This window comes from Elephantulus edwardii, unplaced genomic scaffold, assembly GCF_000299155.1.
Source record: "Elephantulus edwardii isolate Elephantulus edwardi_28Jun2011 unplaced genomic scaffold, EleEdw1.0 scaffold00026, whole genome shotgun sequence".
Taxonomy (NCBI): Eukaryota; Metazoa; Chordata; class Mammalia; order Macroscelidea; family Macroscelididae; genus Elephantulus; species Elephantulus edwardii.
The window spans coordinates 17,893,970-17,912,595 of record NW_006399776.1 but is presented as its reverse complement, the minus strand read 5'-3'; the positions used below and the strand labels follow the sequence as shown (position 1 = coordinate 17,912,595).

Below are 18,626 nucleotides of genomic sequence, written 5' to 3'. Positions count from 1 at the left end.
AATGTGACGAATTACATAAATGGTTTTTCTTATGTTGAACCATCCTTGCATACCTGTTATGAATCCCACTTGGTCATGATGAATTATTTCTTTGATGTATCGTTGGATTCTATTGGCCAGGATTTTTTTTCCAGAATTTTTGCACCTATGTTAATGAGAGATATTGACCTATAGTTTTCTATTTTTGTGGTATCTTTACCTGGTTTTGGTATCAAGGATATGTTTGTTTCATAGAATGAGTCTGGGAGAAGTCCTTCTTTTTCTATTTTCTGAAATAGTTTATGTAGGATTGGTGACAGTAATTCTCTGAATGTTTGATAAAATTCACTTGTAAAACCATCTGCTCCAGGGCTTTTTTGGCTGAAAGTTGTTTTATTACCTTTTCAATTTCTTCTTTTGTAATGAGTCTGTTCATGTGTTCAATTTCAGTTTGTGTCAATTTAGGTAGGTTGTGCATTCCTAAGTATTTGTCCATTTCCTCTAGATTTTCACATTTGTTTGAGCATAGTTTTTAATAATATTCCATTGTTCGCCTTTTTATTTTAGTTGGCTCTGTTGTGACATTGCCCATTTCATCTTTTTTCAGATTTTTTGGGTCTTTTCCTTCTTTTCTTTTGTTAGTTTCACTAGTAGTTTGTCGATTTTATTGACCTTCTCAAAGAACCAACTCCTAGTTTTGTTAATGGTTTCAATTGTTTTTCTGTTTTCTATGTAATTTCTTTCTGCCTTAATCTTTATAATTTCAGGTATTTTAGCTGGTATAGGGTTTTCTTGATGATTGTTTTTTTCAATTTTTTGGAGATTTGGGTTAGAGGGTCAATGGTCCTTTTTTCCCTGCCTTTTTATGTGCTTGCTTATTGCTATAAATTGACCTCTAATAACTGTTTTGGCTGTTTCCCAGAGGTTTTGGTATGTGATGTTTTCATTGTCATTTGTTTTCAAGAAACTTTTAAATTTCATTTTGCATTTCTTCTAGTACCCACTCATGTTCAAGCAAGGTGTTGTTCAGCTTCCAAATGTGTGGGGTTTTTTCTCCTTTATCCTCTTGTTGTTAATTTCTAATTTTATAGCATTGTTGTCTGAAAAGATGCTTTGAATTTTTTCTATGGTTTTTTTTTTTAAATACACTTGTCTGATTACCTAAAATGTGATCTATTCTCAAGAACATTTCATGCACATTGGAGAAGACGGTATACTGTGATTTTGGGGGGTGTATTAGCCTATAAATATCTATGAGATCGAGTTGGTTTATTGTGTAACAATTCTTCAGCATCTTTATTGAGTTTCTTTCTGGCAGTTCTCTCTTTTTTTGAGAGTAGTGTACTGAAATCTCCAACTACTATAGTGGTGTTGTCTATTTCCTTTTTCAGTTTTGTTGATGTTTGCTTTCTATATTTAGCAGGATGAAAGTTATACAATGTTCAGATCTTTAGTTCATAGGATCCCTATGAGTCACTTTTGACTCAATGGTACTTAACAACAACAATAACAACAACAGCATAGAAAGAGATCAATTGGCATAGTGGACAGAAAGTGATGCTACCAAGCCACAGGTGGGTGACTTCAATCCATGGCCTTTAGGCCTATTTTTAATTGTTTTTGGTCAAACATTCTAGGTCATATAACTCTGCTCTGTCCACTTGCTGTACAGAGGTAACTTATGGTTTCTGTGAAACTGAACACTGTGGCACTGATATGTCAAATGCAATAATGGTTACCCATGGTAGACAGTGTTTGGTGGAGCTCCACAATTAAAACAAGCTTGGAAGCAGGAGTGGCTTTCACTTCCAAAACAGATTGCCTCTGGAAACCCTATGAACCTGGAGAAAGGATGAAAGTCAAGCACGCAAGCGTGGGGGACTTTCATTCATAGGGTCGCTGTGAGTTGCCTATGACTCGACGGCACTTAACAACAGCAACAACAACAACATGGACAAGGCAGATATATTTTAGAAGTACAGTTAGAACATTCAGAGAAGTGAAGATGGTGAGACTTTGTCTCATACTTGAGAAATACAATCAGAAGGGGCCAGTCTCATGGAAAACATATCATGTTTAATACAGTAGATTGTTGTTGTTGTTGTTGTTGTTGTTATTGTTGCTATGTGCCGTTGAGTCCAGTATGACTTGACACCTTTGAGCTGTGGTGCTGGAGAAGAGTACTGAATGTACCATGGACTGCCAAGAAAACAAATAGATTCATCCTAGAGAGGGTTAAACCAGGCTGCTCCTTGGAGGCAAGGATTCTGGGGCTTCGCCTGACATACTTTGGACATGTTGTAAGGAGAGACAGGTCTTTAGAGAGGGACATCATGCTGGGTAGAGTGGAGGGACAGAGCAGGAGGGGAAGACCCTCTATGAGGTGGATTGATTCAGTGACTGGGGTAATCGGGATGGATGTGTCAGAGGCAATGAGATTGGCACAGGATAGAGCAGGGTTTAGGGCTGTTGTATACAGGGTCGCTATGAGTCGCAAGCAACTCAATGGCACATAACAACAACAACAACATAAACAATAGGTATGATTACTCTTTTATCCTGAGTCATCCTCATCATTTCTGACAAAGCCAAACCCATTAGTATCATCACTGTGTCAGACTCTCTCATTGAGGGTCTTCCTCTCTTTTGCCGACTCTGTTTCTTTTTAGGCATTATATACCTTTCCAAGTTGTGGCCCCTCCTAGCAACTTGCCCAAAGTATGTGAAACAAAGCTTCACCATCTTTGCCTCCAAAAAGCACTTTGGTCACACTTTCTCCTAGATTTATCTGTTCTCAGTCCATGGGATATTTAGTACTCTTGTTCAAAACAACAACTCAGATGCATCAATCATCCCTAAGTAGAATTACCACAGTGACTATAACAATGGGCTTAAATGTAGCAACAATTGTAAGGATGCATTGGCAGTACCTAATAACAAGAAATTTAGGAAGCATAACACAAGGAATCTGCCAAGGATGTTTTCTGTCTCACTACCTTTTCAATCAGTATGCAGAACAGATTTTCCAGGACACTGGCCTGTACAAGGAGAAATGTGGCATCAAGATTGGTGGAAGAGTCATCAACAACCTGCGTTATGCAGACGACACAATCCTGCTTGCTGAAACTGAGGATGACCTGAAGCACTTGCTGCAGAAGGTCAAGGACTGCACTATTCAATATGGACTGAAGCTCAACATCAAGAAAACAAAAATTCTCACAACTAAGATCATCATTATGGGTGGTGAAGAGATTGAGATAGTTAACAGTTTTAGAGTGCTTGGCTCCACAGTCAACACTATTGGTACCAGCACCCAGGAAATCAAGAGACAAATTGCTTTGGGAAAGTCTGCTATCAGGGACTACTTTAGAGTTCTAAAGAGCAATGACATCAGGCTGGAGACTAAGGTGCACCTGATCCAGACTATAATCTTCACAATTGTGTGCTATGCATTGGAGAGCTGGACAGTGGCTAGGGATGATAGAAAGATAACTGATGTGTTTGAGCTGTGGTCCTGGAGAAGAGTGTTGAATATACTGTCAACTGCTAGAAAAACAGATTTGTCCTGGAGATGGTGAATCTGGGCTGCTCCTTGGAGGCAAGGATTCTAAAGCTTCATCTAACATACTTTGGGCATGTTTCAAGGAGGGACCAGTCCTTGGAGAGTGACACCATGTTTGGGAAATTGGAGGGACAGCACAGGAGAAGACTCTTGATGAGATGGAGCAATTCAGTGATTGGGGTAATGGAAGAGGCTGTATCAGACACAATGAGTTTGGCACAGGATAGAGCAGGGTTTTGGGCTCTTGTACACAGGGTCACTATGAGTCGCACGTGACTAGATTGAATGTAATAACAACAACACAAGTTAATTTCTTCTACTGAGACTTAAAGCTCTGTATAAATTTCAAAATCTGTACTATACTGTTTTTTATTATAGAGTCTTCTTTTAAGACAGAAAATATTATATCTGGTGGAAAAGGAAAATCTAAATTCTAATCACCACATACTTCACCGGTTGTCAAATTAAGCCATTGAATAAAATCTAGTCTGTACACTGTTTACATAAAATTGTTTTGGAATGTTGTGATGTCTGTTTGTTTACGTATTGTCTGACAATTTTAATATTAAAGTGGACAGTGCTTATAGCACAGACCATATGCTGAATAAAATTTAAATAATCCATAACCTGACTCTATAAAAAATGTTGCCAACATCTGATTTATTTGACTGAGAATAAAGCAGAAAACAATACCCAACTGAGCATTGAATAGAATTTGTAGAGTGTAATATGGATGTGATTATAGATCCTAAAGATGATTGCTAAGAATAATCCGTAGACAAGCATCAAGATAAAGAAAGTGAAAGAGTGAAAAAATGAGACACATAGGACACAAATGGATAAATAAACATAAAACTAAGGATACATTCATTATAAAGCAGGACAGCTAAAAAACAGTATCATGGTTGTGAGAAACAAACTTATTTCATTATTTAGAATTTATTAAAGTTATTCTTGGCACTTTTCTTTGAACTACATAGTAAAAGTTAGCATAATCTTTTCTTTCTAGACATTTTATATAAAAGGTTTTCTTCTCAGAGAAGTCTGTCATCCATTCTTCAATGGGAAAATTAATTACTCTCCAAATGAATGTTTAATGCCCAGGGATAATTAAGTGATATATAACTTTTTAAAATTCTCTTTTCTTCATAGGGGTTATTTTTGCAGACTTTGAATGAGATTTGGAAATTTGATATTTTAATATGCATCTGAGAACTATACAATGACTAAGGATGATAGAAGAAAAATCCATGCCCTGGAACTTGGTGTTGAACAAGAATACAAAATTCTCTTTGGAGAACTTGGCGGCTTTAATGAAGAGTGCTGAAGATTCCATGAACAAAGATATGTCTTGAACAAGGTGCAGCCAGAGTGCTCCTTGGAGGCAAAGATGATGAAGCTTCACCTCATATATTTTGAGCATGTTATTAGGAGAGGTTATTCTTTAGAGAGGGACAGCATGCTTGGAAAGGTGGAGGGTCATTGAAGGACAGAAAGATCCTCAACTAGGTGGATTGACTCAAAGGCAGCAACAACGAGCTTGAGGGAGTCAGAGATTGTGATAATAGGACAGGGTTCAGATCTGTTGTTCACAGGATTGCTATGAGTCATACTCAACTTGATGGCATCTAACAACAGCAATCAAATATCCAAATTATTTTTTTCTATAATCCTTAAGCTTACCAAATACTCGCCTCATTGCCATCTTCATCTCTCTGTTTCTGAATGTATAGATGACTGGATTGAGAAAAGGGGTCAAAACTGCATCAAATATAGCTAAGAATTTATCCATATGTGTTGAAGGTGAAGGCCACATATAGAAAAAAATTAATGGACCAAAGAATAAAACCACCACAGTCATATGAGCTGACAAAGTGGAAAGAGCCTTGGATGAATCACCTAAGGAGTGTTTCTGAAGGGTGACCAAGAGAAAGATGTAAGAAAGGATAAGCAATAAGAAAGCACCCAAGGAAATGAACCCACTGTTAGCAGTGACCATGAATTCCAGTTTGTAGGTATCTGTGCAAGCAAGTTTGATGAGCCGAGGTATGTCACAATAAAAGCTGTCTAATACATTAGGGCCACAAAAGGGCAAGGCTACTACAAAAACCAACTGGGTCGATGAGTGAATGAGACCAATGGTCCAGGAAAGCACTAAAATTGAAATGCACACTCGTGGGCTCATGATAGTCATGTAGTGGAGAGGTTTACATATGGCCACGTATCTGTCAAAGGCCATGGCTATGAGTAGCACCATCTCCGTGCCTCCAACAGCATGACTAAAGAAGATTTGAGCCACACAGCCTCCAAAAGAGATGACTTTCTTCTTCCGGAAAAGATCACATATCATCTTGGGTGCTGCAATTGAGCAAAATATCAAGTCAATGACAGAAAGGTTGGCAAGCAGAAAATACATGGGAGTATGTAAGTAAGAATCAGTGGTTACAGTGACCACTATAAGGAGATTTCCCATCATACTGGACACATAGAACAGAGATGATAAGCAAAAAAGAAGAAGTTGAATTTCCCAGGAACTGGAGAGTCCCAGGAGCACAAACTCAGACACAATTGAGTGGTTGGCTCCTTTCATTGATTTATTTGATAGGATCACTCTCATGTTACCTTAAGAAAGAAAATCAGAAAATTTACATTAATAGCATTATATTAATGCACCCTCCTAAAAGTATCTAAATTTTTTCCTTTTTTTTATTCTATTAGTTTATTTACAAAATTCTAATACATTGATTTCCAGAACAGGTTTTTAAAATAAAAATAGCACCTGAGTATTTCACCAAAAATCAAGTAAGATCCTTTTGACCACTAATGCTGTAGCTATATAAAGAAATAAATGGATTGTTGCAATGACCTTACTCTAGAGGAAAAATCAGTAGTCTAATGGATGGTATTAGATGAGTCTGTGGCATATTTGGCAGAAAGCCACAGACTTACAGCATTTGATATTCAAGTCCTCAGGTGCTCCACGTCTGCCATCCTTTCTCTGGAGAAGAAGTAACAACCAATTACATTTCTAGATAAAGGCAATTCTTGTTATTATTGTTTGTTGTTGTAGAGCAGGACTCATAGCGACTGTATGAACAAAAGGCCTAAAGTCTTTCTATAACTATAGTTATTTATGAAAGTTCATAGAGTTTTCAGGGGCATGTTGTGTAGGAAGTAGATGTCACTTCTACTTCAAAGGCAATTCTTATAAAAAAAATTTTAAAAGGTGCTGTGACTTATTTTTAAGTTCATCCAGAATTTCTCTTTTTCGAATTTCACATTCCTCAAACTATGTCTAGTTCAAATGACATCTAACCTGTCAAGGCTTCCTCAAGCCACTTCTACATACATATTTATTTGTCTTACTAAATGTTGATCAAATCTTTCCCCTATGTGATTATGAACTGTTCAAGGTTATAGACCATCTTATCCTTAAATTTTGTCCTCATGGTTTGCATATATAGGATTTTGTAATAATTAGATATCATGTAATGCTTTTGGAATTAACTAATGAGTGTTCTGAAATGGTTTCTATAAACATTATATATAATAGTCATTATTGTTGTTGTTGTTGTTATGTGCTGTCAAGTCATTTGCAACTCATAGTGACCCTATGTACAATAGCCATGAAACCTGCTCTATCTTGTGCCAAATTTACTGCCTCTGATACACTTATTCTCATTACCCCAGTCATTGAATCAATCCATCTCATCAAGGGTCTTCCTCTCTTGTGCTGTCCCTCCAACTTTCCAAGCATGATTTCTCTCCCCAAGGAATGGTCTCTCCTTACAACACGCCCAAAGTGTGTCAGACGAAGCCTCAGAATCCTGCCTCCAAGGAGCAACCTGATTTCACCCCCTCTAGGACAAACCTGTTTGTTCTCCTAGCAGTCCATGGTATATGCAACACTCTTCTCCAGCATCACAGCTCAAAGGCATCAATTCTCTTTCAATCATCTCTAGTCATTGTCAATCTCTCTGACTCATAGCAAGCAATTGTGAAGGCTATGACCTGGATCAAGTGCACCTTAGTCTCCAGATTGACGTCGTTGCTCTATAGTACTTTGGCGAGGTCCCTGACGGCAGATTTTCATAATGCAATTCATCTTTTAATTTTTTGGCTGCTGATTCAAAGAGTGTTGATTGTGGAGCCAAGCAAACTAAAGCTGTTAGCAATCTCATTCTCTTCACCATCTATCATAATGCTGTCAATTGGTCCAGTGGTGAGAATCTTTGCTTTCTTGATGCGGACCTTCAATCTGTATTTAAAGCTGCAGTCCTTGACCTTCTGCAGCAAGTGTTTCACGTCATTTTTTATATAATATTTATGTATTATTTAAGATTGTTTTTGTTGCTATTATGTGCCATTAAGTCAAGAATGACTTATAGCGACCCTATGAACAGCCAAACTGAACCCTGACCTATTCTGTGCCATCATCACCTCTGACACACTACAGCCCATTGCTGAAGTCATCACATCTTCTCATCACATTGGAGGGCTTCCTATTCTTTACTGACACTCTCTTATTTTCAAGCATGACGTCCCTTTCCAAGGAATAGCTTCATAATATATAAAATATATGGTATATAATATACAGTTAATTCAACAAATATTTATCAAAGACTTGCTGTGTGCGAAAAACTAGTCAAGTGCAGCCAAGAACAAAACAGGTAAAAATTCTTATCTTCATTAACTACCTTTGGCAGAAAAAGATACAAATACAAGAGAAATAGACATAGAAGCTAGGTTGTATACTACATGATGATTATAAAATGGAGAAAAAGTAAACAAAGAAAAGATATAGGGAGAGATGTAAAATGTTATAAGTATTATTGACAAAGAAGTTTTTGCTAAAATGTTGACTAAGTGGAAGTCTAAATCAGGTGAAGAACAAGTCACGAAGGTGTCTAGGCAACAATTCCAGGCAGAGAGAATAGAAAAAATGTCTGGGATTTGATCTTAGTGGGCATGCTCAAAGAACTCAAAAGAGAGGGCTTAACTTGAGTGTGGAAGACAACATTGGAGAGTTAGCATCAACACAGACCAGGTAGAGCTTTTCAAGATTTCCTGAAGAAGAAAGGAAGTCATGGGGTTTTAAAAAGAAGAGAGACAAGTGTGTGTAAGTTTTAATGTCAATAGTAACAATGTTAAGAGACTGTGCATTAAGCTAGGAACTTCTATGGCTCAAAATCAGTTTTCTATGTTTCTTCTCTAGATTGCCAGGACCACTTTATAGAGCCAGCATGAGCAACTGGAAGTTTTAATAGTAAAAAAAGTCAAATAAATTGGAAACATCTGATGCTGTTCAAGTATAAAGAGCCTACCTAGGAAAATAGTAAACATGACAGTTGTAAATTTCCAATAGAGTAGTGAATTGGGGTTGGAGAAATGGCGACTTCTGGGGAGAGCCGGGCTTCGGGCGTTGGAGGCGGCACAGAGGACGCGTTTATGACCTTGTACAGTGAGGTGAAGCAAATAGAAAAGAGAGATTCGGTTTTAACATCCAAAAATCAGATTGAGAGATTGACCCGTCCTGGTTCCTCCTACTTCAACTTGAACCCCTTTGAGGTTCTTCAGCTAGATCCTGAAGTGACAGATGAGGAAATAAAAGAGATTTCGGCAGTTATCTATCTTGGTGCATCCTGACAAAAATCAAGATGATGCTGACCGAGCACAAAAGGCCTTTGAAGCTATGGACAAAGCTTACAAGTTGCTGCTGGATCAGGAACAAAAGAAGAGGGCGCTGGATGTAACACAGGCAGAAAAAGATTAACGTGGAACACACTGTAAAAGAGCGAAAAAAGCAATTAAAGATGGAAGGGAAACCTACAAACGTGGAAGAAGACGATCCTGAGCTGTTCACACAGGCAGTAAACAAACAGACCATGAAGCTCTTTGCTGAACTGGAAATTAAAAGAAAAGAAAGAGAAGCCAAAGAGATGCATGAAAGGAAGCGACAAAGGGAAGAAGAGATTGAAGCCCAAGAAAAAAGCCAAACGAGAGAGGGAGTGGCAGGAAAACTTCGAGGAAAGTAGAGACGGTAGTGTGGATAACTGGCAAAATTTCCAAGCAAACACAAAAGGCAAGAAAGAGAAGAAAAATCAAGCTTTCCTGAGACCACCAAAAGTAAAAAAGGAGTGGGTGATCCCTTGGGGTCACAGTCACAGAACCTTCCTCCAACTGTTTCCCTCCACTCCTGATTTGAAGGACTCATTCTTTCTCCCACCTCTGCTCCAACACAGAGTAGTATTTGCTTTTTAGTCCATTTTGTTTCAGTACAGTTTAATATCAAATCAGAGTAGTCTTTTGTACATTGAAATGAGGGACTTGGTTTTAAAAAATAAAAGACCTTCCCCACTCCCTACCCTACAAGCAGCCAGGATAGGAAGTTGTCACCTTGGTACACCCTTCTGTTCCCACAGGCTGTAACTTAATGTTTTGTACTTCACTGGAATGATGATGGTTGGAAACTTTGTGTATAGTTTATGGAACTCATTCAATTAAACACGCTGCTTAAAAAAAAAAAATAGAGTGGTGAATTGGGCTAGGACATAGGAAAAAGGTGAACCTTTTAAAAAAAAGAAAAGAGAAAGCAAAACAAACATACAAAACCTGATGATGCTGAAATGTGTATAACTTGTGTTTTAGATTTTTGTCAGGATAAACTGAGATTGTTCTACTAGAATGATCTGGACTTTTTTTTTCTTTCTGAATTTCTATCTGCTAGTATACACCATTTTCCTTGAAGTTTATTCAATTAAAAATTGTAGCTCTACAAATTTTGCTTTCTTCGTACCTTTATCTATTTTGTAGACTTACATAAATTTGGTCAATCTCCCAGAAGAGAGTCTCATCCATTTCAAAGTTTATAGTTGAGGAAAATAGGATCAATGTTACAATAATAATGCCACAAAAATAACTCCTTAAGGATATAAAGAAAAATTTTGCTTCAGCCCACATAAGTCAATATTGTCATATCTAAATCATCTAAGATATATTACTTGAGAAGTCAGTAATTCTTTTGTTCAACCATTCCTATCCATCTATCATTCTAAAAGGCAAAAATTTCTTCATTGATTCTAACTTTCTGGTTCTTTAAGTCTACCATAACTTGTCTGTTGCTCAGTGAAAGTAAAAATATAGATATAAATGGTTTTAGGAATTTCTCAAATATATCCTACTCCACTTGAATTAACTCATGGAATTAAGTTATTGCTTCCCTTTACCACTCCTCTGAATATTTCTGGCTTAAACTCTAATGGTTACATTTATTCTTTCCTTACTCTTATCTACACCTATATTATACTGAGAAGGTCAAAATAAGAGAACAAAAAGTCCAACAAACACTCATTATAGTAGTTAATACCATGATTTCAGTTTTTCTGCATCACAATTGTTTTGTAAATCCAGTGAGTTCTCAGGAAGGCATTTTATACAGTCAATCCTTCTCCAAATTCTGTGTCATTTGATTTGGGTCCCCAAAAATAATATGTAGCATTCATTTTTATTGGACTTCTTCCTTGTATAGCTTTTCTATTGAGAAAGAAAAACAAACAAGTGAAAACAAGACTTTTCATTTGTATGTATTATCCATTTTCCTTCAGTCCTAGAAAGGAAGAGAGATTGGAATAAAAAAATATCTTACTAAATAACTCTTTGAATGCCAAGTTTGAAAAAAAAAAAACCAAAAACAAAATGCCTCATTCGTTTTAGCTTGAATAATACTCCGAGCAACCCTGTGTTGTTGCTGTGCTATCAAGCTGGAATTAACCCATAGCTGATCCTCTAGAACAAAAAGAAAAAGCTCTGATTAAAAAAAATAAAAAGGACAATGAAACTATAAGGTTCAGAACTGTCTTGCAGGGACTTTCTGGTTAGCAGCCAGATGTTCTAACAATAGTACAACCACAGCTTCTATTTGAATCCCCACCACTCTCTCCTTACCTATGCTGAAGGCATTGCATTCTCCTGACCCTGTCTCTCCTCCATAGCCATGGCTTCACTCTGACTGATGGTGTTGTCTGTAGGGAGTAGGACTGCTAGCCCAATGGCCACACCTCTCTATCAGTTCGAATCCACCAGTGACTACCTGGGATAAAGAGCAATAATTCTCCCGTGCAATTTATACCTCCAAAAACATACTAGAAAAATCAATGAGGGGTTTTTTGAGAAGTAAAAACAAAATCAGCTATTTGCCATTCTCAAAAGAGTAATCCATTTCTTTCTCCCTTTATTATAATCAACCTGTCCACAAGCAAAAACTTACTTGATGTCTTATCTTCCTCACCATTATTATCTTGATGTCTAATCTTTCACCTACCTGTTCCCAGACCACAGCATCTTCAGGGAATTAAAGTACCTTGGTATCTGACTTCTGCTTATGTAGATAACAGCATTGGAGAATAGTGACCAAGCGATACTACAGAAACCTATACTTAAACTTACTTTTGGTGGTCAAGGGAATTGTTCCTGGAACCCAAGTGGTTTGGTAAGGTGTTTTTTTTTTTAAAAAAAAAACAAACCAAAACAAACTTGTAATGAGTCACTGGAGAGGAGACAAAACTGAGACAGGATTTTTATCAATTTTTATGTGCAATTCCTACTAACTCATTTAGTTTTAGTGGGGTTCAATGCCTGGCGAGAATTTGCTTATGGGCAAGACATTTGCTTATGGGCAAGTTAATCAAAATCATGTGTATTTCATGGAAAGTTTAGAATTAAACTTCAGAATACAGAATAAACAGGAGTTATTAGGTGAATCTTTAATATAACTACACATATATATTCTTGCATGTGTATATAAAAATATAAATATGAAAGAAACAAACAATAACAAAGCCATCTATAAATAAATTCCCAGCATTGTTTATAGTTAAAAGAAATAACAACCAACCCTCAAATTACTGTGTTTTAATACCTGTACTGAAATAGTTGTTTTATGACTAATAAATGTGGTATATCATTCAAAAAATATATATAAATATATGTTGCTATTGTTGTTGTTGTTGTGTTCTGTCGAGTTAGAACTGACCCTCCAGTGGATTTTCAGAGGCAGATAATTACACAGGAGATTGCCCATCCTTCTTCTGCAGAGCAGCTAATGGATTTGCCTTTGGGATTGCAGTGCAGTTCCTTAACACTATACATGTAATTCATGTGTTGTTGTTATATTCCATCAAGTTGCCTGTGACTCATAGTGACCCTATGTACAACAGCCCTAAACCCTGTTCTGTCCTGTGCCAATCTCACTGTCTCCGACACACCTACCACTATTACCTTAGTCACTGAATCAATCCATCTCATCAAGGATCTTCCTCTCCTGCACTGTCCCTCCACCCTCCCAAGCACAACGTCCCTCTCCAAGGACTGACTCCAGTTGCACCATATCCAAAGTATGTCAGACAAAGCTTCAGAATCCTTGCCTCCAAGAAGCAGCCTGGTTTTACCCTCTCCAGGGCGAACTTGTTTGTTCTCTTACTAGTCCATGGTATATTCAATACTCTTCTCCAGCACTAAAGCTCAAAGGCAGCAATTCTCCTTCCATCATCCCTAGTCATTGTCCAGCTCTCCGATGCATAGCAAGTGATTGCAAAGACCACCACCTGTATCAGGTGCACCTTAGTCTCCAGACTAACATCATTGCCCTTCCATAGATATAGAGATAGATAGATGATAAAGAGAGAGAGAGAGAGATTATTATATATAGATATAAAACATATGCATATATTTTTATTTTATGTAATATATACTTGCCTATTGGAAACAGGAGCAGCATCTACTTCCTAAACAATATGCCTCTGGAAACTCTATGAACTTTGATAAATGTTGATAGTTATAGAAAGACTTTTTCTTCATAGGTCACTATGAGTCATCCTTGACTCATCAACAGTCAACAACAACAACATAACTGCCTATGGAAAAACCACTTTTGGAGTAGCCATGATGGCTAATGCTACCACCAACCCATTGCAACTACTGCCACTAGAACTTGTGGACAAATGTATAGGATCAAGGATTCACATACTGATGAAAAGAGATAAGGAAATTGTTGGCACGCTTCTAAGTTTTGATGACTTTGTCAATATGGTCTTGGAAGATGTCACTGAGTTTGGAATCACACCAGAAGGAAGCAGAATTACTAAATTAGATCAGATTCTGCTCAATAGAAATAATATAACAGTGCTGGTTCCTGGAGGAGAAGGGCCTGAAATAAGAGGGGATTTTCTTGACTGATTGCTAGCTCCTGTTTTGTTTTATAAAGGCAACAAAATTGATTTTTTTTTTAACTTTTTAATCTTGAAATTCTGTAATGCTAGGTTTCCCATTACAGGGAAATGTTTTGAGATAAATTGTAAATGCCAATTTTTATCAGTTAATCATGATTTTCTTGGGAGAAAAGTAAACAGTTTGCTATTTGAAGACCAAAATAAAAATATTTTTGGTTAACTATAAATTTACTATTCTGTAACGGCCAATAGGACAAAGTTTGTGGTTATTTTGTCACTTGTTTTCCTCACATTTTATGCCCATTTGCTTTATCATTTATATGACCATTTGATCCTCAAACTAGAATTGATCCAAACAAAATGAGCTTAAATTTTGAGCAAGTGTGTTTAAAAACTTAGAAGCAATAACTAGGAAAATTAAATTCAGAACAAGATACTGAAGGATTTTCTACCGGTTCCAGATTCTGTTAACCTTTATTAAAAGTAAAAAAAAAAAAAAAACATACAGCTCATATATACATGTTGTACAAAGAGCAGTGAAGTAAAAAGAAAAAAATTATAACATTTTGCTGTACATCTTGGACTTTCTAACTATAATTTTTATTTTAAAACTCATTCTTCTTGTGCTCGCTTCAGCAGCACTAAAATGCATTCTTCTTGAATTTACTGTTTTTAAACCATCATTTAAATCCTCTTTTGAATTTAAATGGAAAGTATTGTTCCATATCAAATACGCAATATTTTAAAATATGTGCATAGTATTCTCAATAAATGAATTTGTTTTTAAAAAAAGCACATACTTGCCTATGAATACCCCCCAGAGGGTCAGCTATGGGTCAATTTCAACTTGATAGTACACAGCAACAACATGTTATAGATATACACGACAATAAACATAATCTCCAAAGTAGCCCTAGAAGTAATCTTTAAGAAAAGAATCTGTTAGATAGATAAATTTCTGGTTCCTTAAAAGTTAGGACCTTGTGCAGAAAGGAGCGCAGGATGGCAGGAAGGAGCATGGGACAGTGCTGTCTGCTCTGCTCCCACAGTTATTTGGGAGTGGAGGATCTGCTATCTAACTTGACCACTCAGGAGCAGTGTGCCATGGGCCCTAGCGGAAGCTGCCGGCTGAGTCCTAGCCAGAAGCCGCCTACTGAGCTGCTATGAGATGCACCTGCCAGGAGCAAGCAGGTACTTTGGGAAATAAACTGCTGTCTTTCCTGACCACGTAGGACCCCTAAACTTGGGCAACAGAGAGATCCTGGGCTCTTTGATGGACATAAGAAGCCACTTCCAGAAGGGAACAACAGGCTTCCTTCATGCTCATGCAGGTATTTTGGGGAACAAACTGCTGTCAGGCCTGACCATGTGGGGTCCCTAACTCGGGCAACAGGGAGGTCCTGTGCATCTTGAAGGAGGTGAAAAGCCATTTCTAAAAAGTAACAACAGGTTTCCTCTGTGGTCACTAAGATACTTTGGGAAACAAACTGCTGTCTCAAAAACAGAGCACAAATATATAGGTGGTTCTCAAAACATTGCTGTGGATCAACATGGGCATTTGAGAGCCATGGAAGCTGCAAACACCAACGGGGTGCAGCAAGTGTCAGTAGGGTACAGTGAGCCTCTGTGAGGTGCAGTGAGCCATCGTGGAGAGCAGTAAGCCACAACAGGGAGCAGTGAGCCACAGCTGGACCCACCCACCAGGAGCAAGCAGGACAGTGGGAAATTGAGTGAAGTCTCCCCCTTACTCCCCTCCCATGTGCATCTCTGTGCACATCTCCCCATCACACCCCAGTGTGTGTTTGTTCATGCACCCACCCTACATGCATCTGCTTGTGTACCTACCTGCCCAACCTTCCTTTGGAGTAGTGACGTCAGACCAAGAACCAACTATCATCTGAGGCACAAAACACTCTATAACAGCAATGTCCCAAAAGAAGCAGACTACCTCACTCTAAATAAAACCCAAAGCAACATGTCACCCCAAAAAGAGACACAGTAGCAATGGATTTCCTGAAGCCAGAAAGTCTGATGGAACTTTATGACACAGAATTCAAAAGAACAATGACTGAATATTTTCAATAGGTGAAAAACACACTTGAAAAATTACAGGACACTGCAAGCAAAAAACAGGAGGAGCTTAAAAGAATAATTCAGAACAATGCACATAAAACTAATGAGGCATTAGAGGCACTGGAAAAACAAGAAACCACAATTCAAAATTTGAAGTCCAAGGTTTCAGATGCTGTGTCAACATGATGGAGGGACACATGAACAGAGTTGAAGAGATGGAACACAGAAACAGTGAAATAAAAGATTGAATTGTCAACACTGACCAACTGATCTGCTAGAGCAAAAGCAGAATCAAAAAATAAGGAAAAAGAAGAAAACCTAAGAATGATGTGGAACTCCATCAAGAGAAGTAACGTGTGCATCATTGGAATCCCAGAACAGGAAGAAGTAATTAAAGGCACTGAAAAAGTTGTGGAAGAATTACTACAGGAATACTTTTCAGGCATAATGAAGAATGAGAGACTATATATTCAAGAAGCTGAGCGAACACCATATAGAATAGACCCCAAAAGAAAAACACCAAGTTGTTTCATTGTCAAATTTTCCAGAAACAAAGATAAGGAGAGAATTCTGAAAGCAGGGACGGAAAAACAAAGAGTAACCCATAAGGGAGAGCAGATAAAATTAAGTGCCAGTTTCTCAACAGAAACCATTTGAGCAAGAAGACAGTGGAATGACATATATCAAACACTCAAAGAATGCAACTGTCAACCAAGAATACTGTACCCAGCAAAACTGTCCATCAAATATGAAAAAGAGATCAAGATATTCCCAGAAAGACAGAACCTAAGGGGGTTTGTAAGAACAAGACCAACATTGCAAGAAACACTGAGAGATTTCCTTCTTACAGAAGTGTCACAGAAAGCAGGATGGGCCAAAGTAACTAGCAACAATACCAAAATAACGGAACAAAATGATAGCAATAAAAACTTTGCCTCTCAGTAATCACACTGAATGTGAATGGTTTAAATGCATCACTGAAGAGGAAAAGAGTAGCAGATTGTATAAAAAACAAATACAACAATATGTTGCCTACAAGAGACATACCTAAAAATTGAAGATAAAGACTAAAAATAAAAGGGTGGGGGGAAAAGCAAATGGCAAAAAGAAAAAAGCAGGAGTAGCAGTATTAATCTCTGATGAAAGAAATTTCAATGCAAAACCATCACAAAGGACAAAGAAGGTCACTGCATAATGCTGAAAGGGTCAATAGAACAAGAGGATATAACAATAATAAATATCTATGCATCAAATGAAAGACCTACAAAACATATAAAACATACATTAACAAAACTGAAAAAGGAAATAAACAACACTACTATAGTAGTTGGAGACTTCAATACACCACTCTCAGGAAAAGATAGAGCTACCAGAAAGAAACTTAGCAAAGGTACTGAAGAATTAAACCACACAATCAACCAACTCAATCTCATAGATATTTATAGGCTAATGCACCCTCTAAAAGCACAGTGTACCTTCTTCTCTAATGTGTATGGAACATTCTCCAGAATATATGCCATTTTAGGTCACAAAGCAAGCATCAATAAATAAAAACAAAACAAAACATAGAAATAATACAAAGAATCTTCTCAAACCACAATGCTACAAAATTAGAAAATAACAAGAGGATAAAGGATGAAATAAACCCCTACACATTTGGAAGCTGAACAGCACCTTGCTTAAACATGACTGGGTATGAGAAGAAATACAAAATGAAATTAAAACGTTTCTTGAAACAAATGACAATAAAAACATCACTTACCAAAATCTCTGGGAAACAGCCCAAGCAATAATCAGAGATCAATCGGTGGCAATATACAAACACATAAAAAGGCTAGAAAAAATAACCATTGACTCTCTAACCCAACATCTCCAACAAACTGAAAAAGTACAGCAAGGAAACCCAACACCCCGTAAATAAACTGATATTATAAAAATTGTTGTTGTTAAGTGCTGTGGAACGAAAGTCCTCAACACTTGTGGGATTTCCATCCTTTCTCCAGGTTCATAGGATTTCTGGAGGCAAGCTATTATGGAAGTAGATGCCACTCCTGCTTCCATTAGAAAAATAAGAGGAGAAATAAATGAAATGGAAAATCAGAAAACAATTGAAACCATCAGCAAAACTAGGAGCTGGTTCTTTGAAAAGGTCAATAAAACCTACAAACCACTAGCAAAACTAACAAAAGAAAGTAAAGACACAAATAATCAAAATAAGAGATGATCATGCAACATCACAACAGAACCAACTAAAATAAAAATGCTAACATTAGAATATTATGGAAAAACTATGCTCAAACAAATATGAAAATCTAGAGGAAATGGACAAATACTTAGACATTCACAACCTATCTAAACTGACATAAACCGATATTGAACACTTGAACAGACCCATTACAAAAGAAGAAATTGAAAAGGTAATAAAACAACATCCAGCCAAAAAAATCCCTGGACCAGATGGTTTAACGAATGAATTTTACCAAACTTTCAGAGAAGAATTGTCACCGATCCTACATAAACTATTTCAGAAAATAGAAAAAGATGGAATTTTTCCACACTCATTCTATGAAGCAAACATATCCTTGATACTAAAGCCAGGAAAGAACACCATCAAAACCGAAAATTACAAGCCAATATCTCTTGTGAATATAAATATGAAAATCCTGAATAAAATCCTGGCCAATAGAATTCAACGGTACAACAAAAAAATAATTCACCATGACCAAGTGGGATTCATAACAGGTATGCAAGAATGGTTCAACATAAGAAAAACAATCAATGTAATC

General features: G+C 37.1%; 2 protein-coding genes and 1 pseudogene across 2 annotated transcripts; 2 read left to right on the top strand and 1 right to left on the bottom strand.

Annotated features, from left to right (window-relative positions):
• Positions 1-5,195: 5,195 nt before the first annotated feature.
• Positions 5,196-6,131, bottom strand: LOC102851357 (olfactory receptor 4F15-like). Its single transcript, XM_006883239.1, has one exon. The coding sequence runs from the start codon at positions 6,129-6,131 to the stop codon at positions 5,196-5,198; it is 936 nt and encodes a 311-aa protein (XP_006883301.1).
• A 2,798-nt stretch (positions 6,132-8,929) lies between these two features.
• On the top strand, positions 8,930-12,312 carry LOC102850939 (annotated as a pseudogene).
• Positions 12,313-13,480: 1,168 nt separating this feature from the next.
• Positions 13,481-13,774, top strand: LOC102850526 (U6 snRNA-associated Sm-like protein LSm5-like). The gene has a single exon (XM_006883238.1). The coding sequence runs from the start codon at positions 13,481-13,483 to the stop codon at positions 13,772-13,774; it is 294 nt and encodes a 97-aa protein (XP_006883300.1).
• The last annotated feature ends 4,852 nt before the right edge of the window (positions 13,775-18,626 follow it).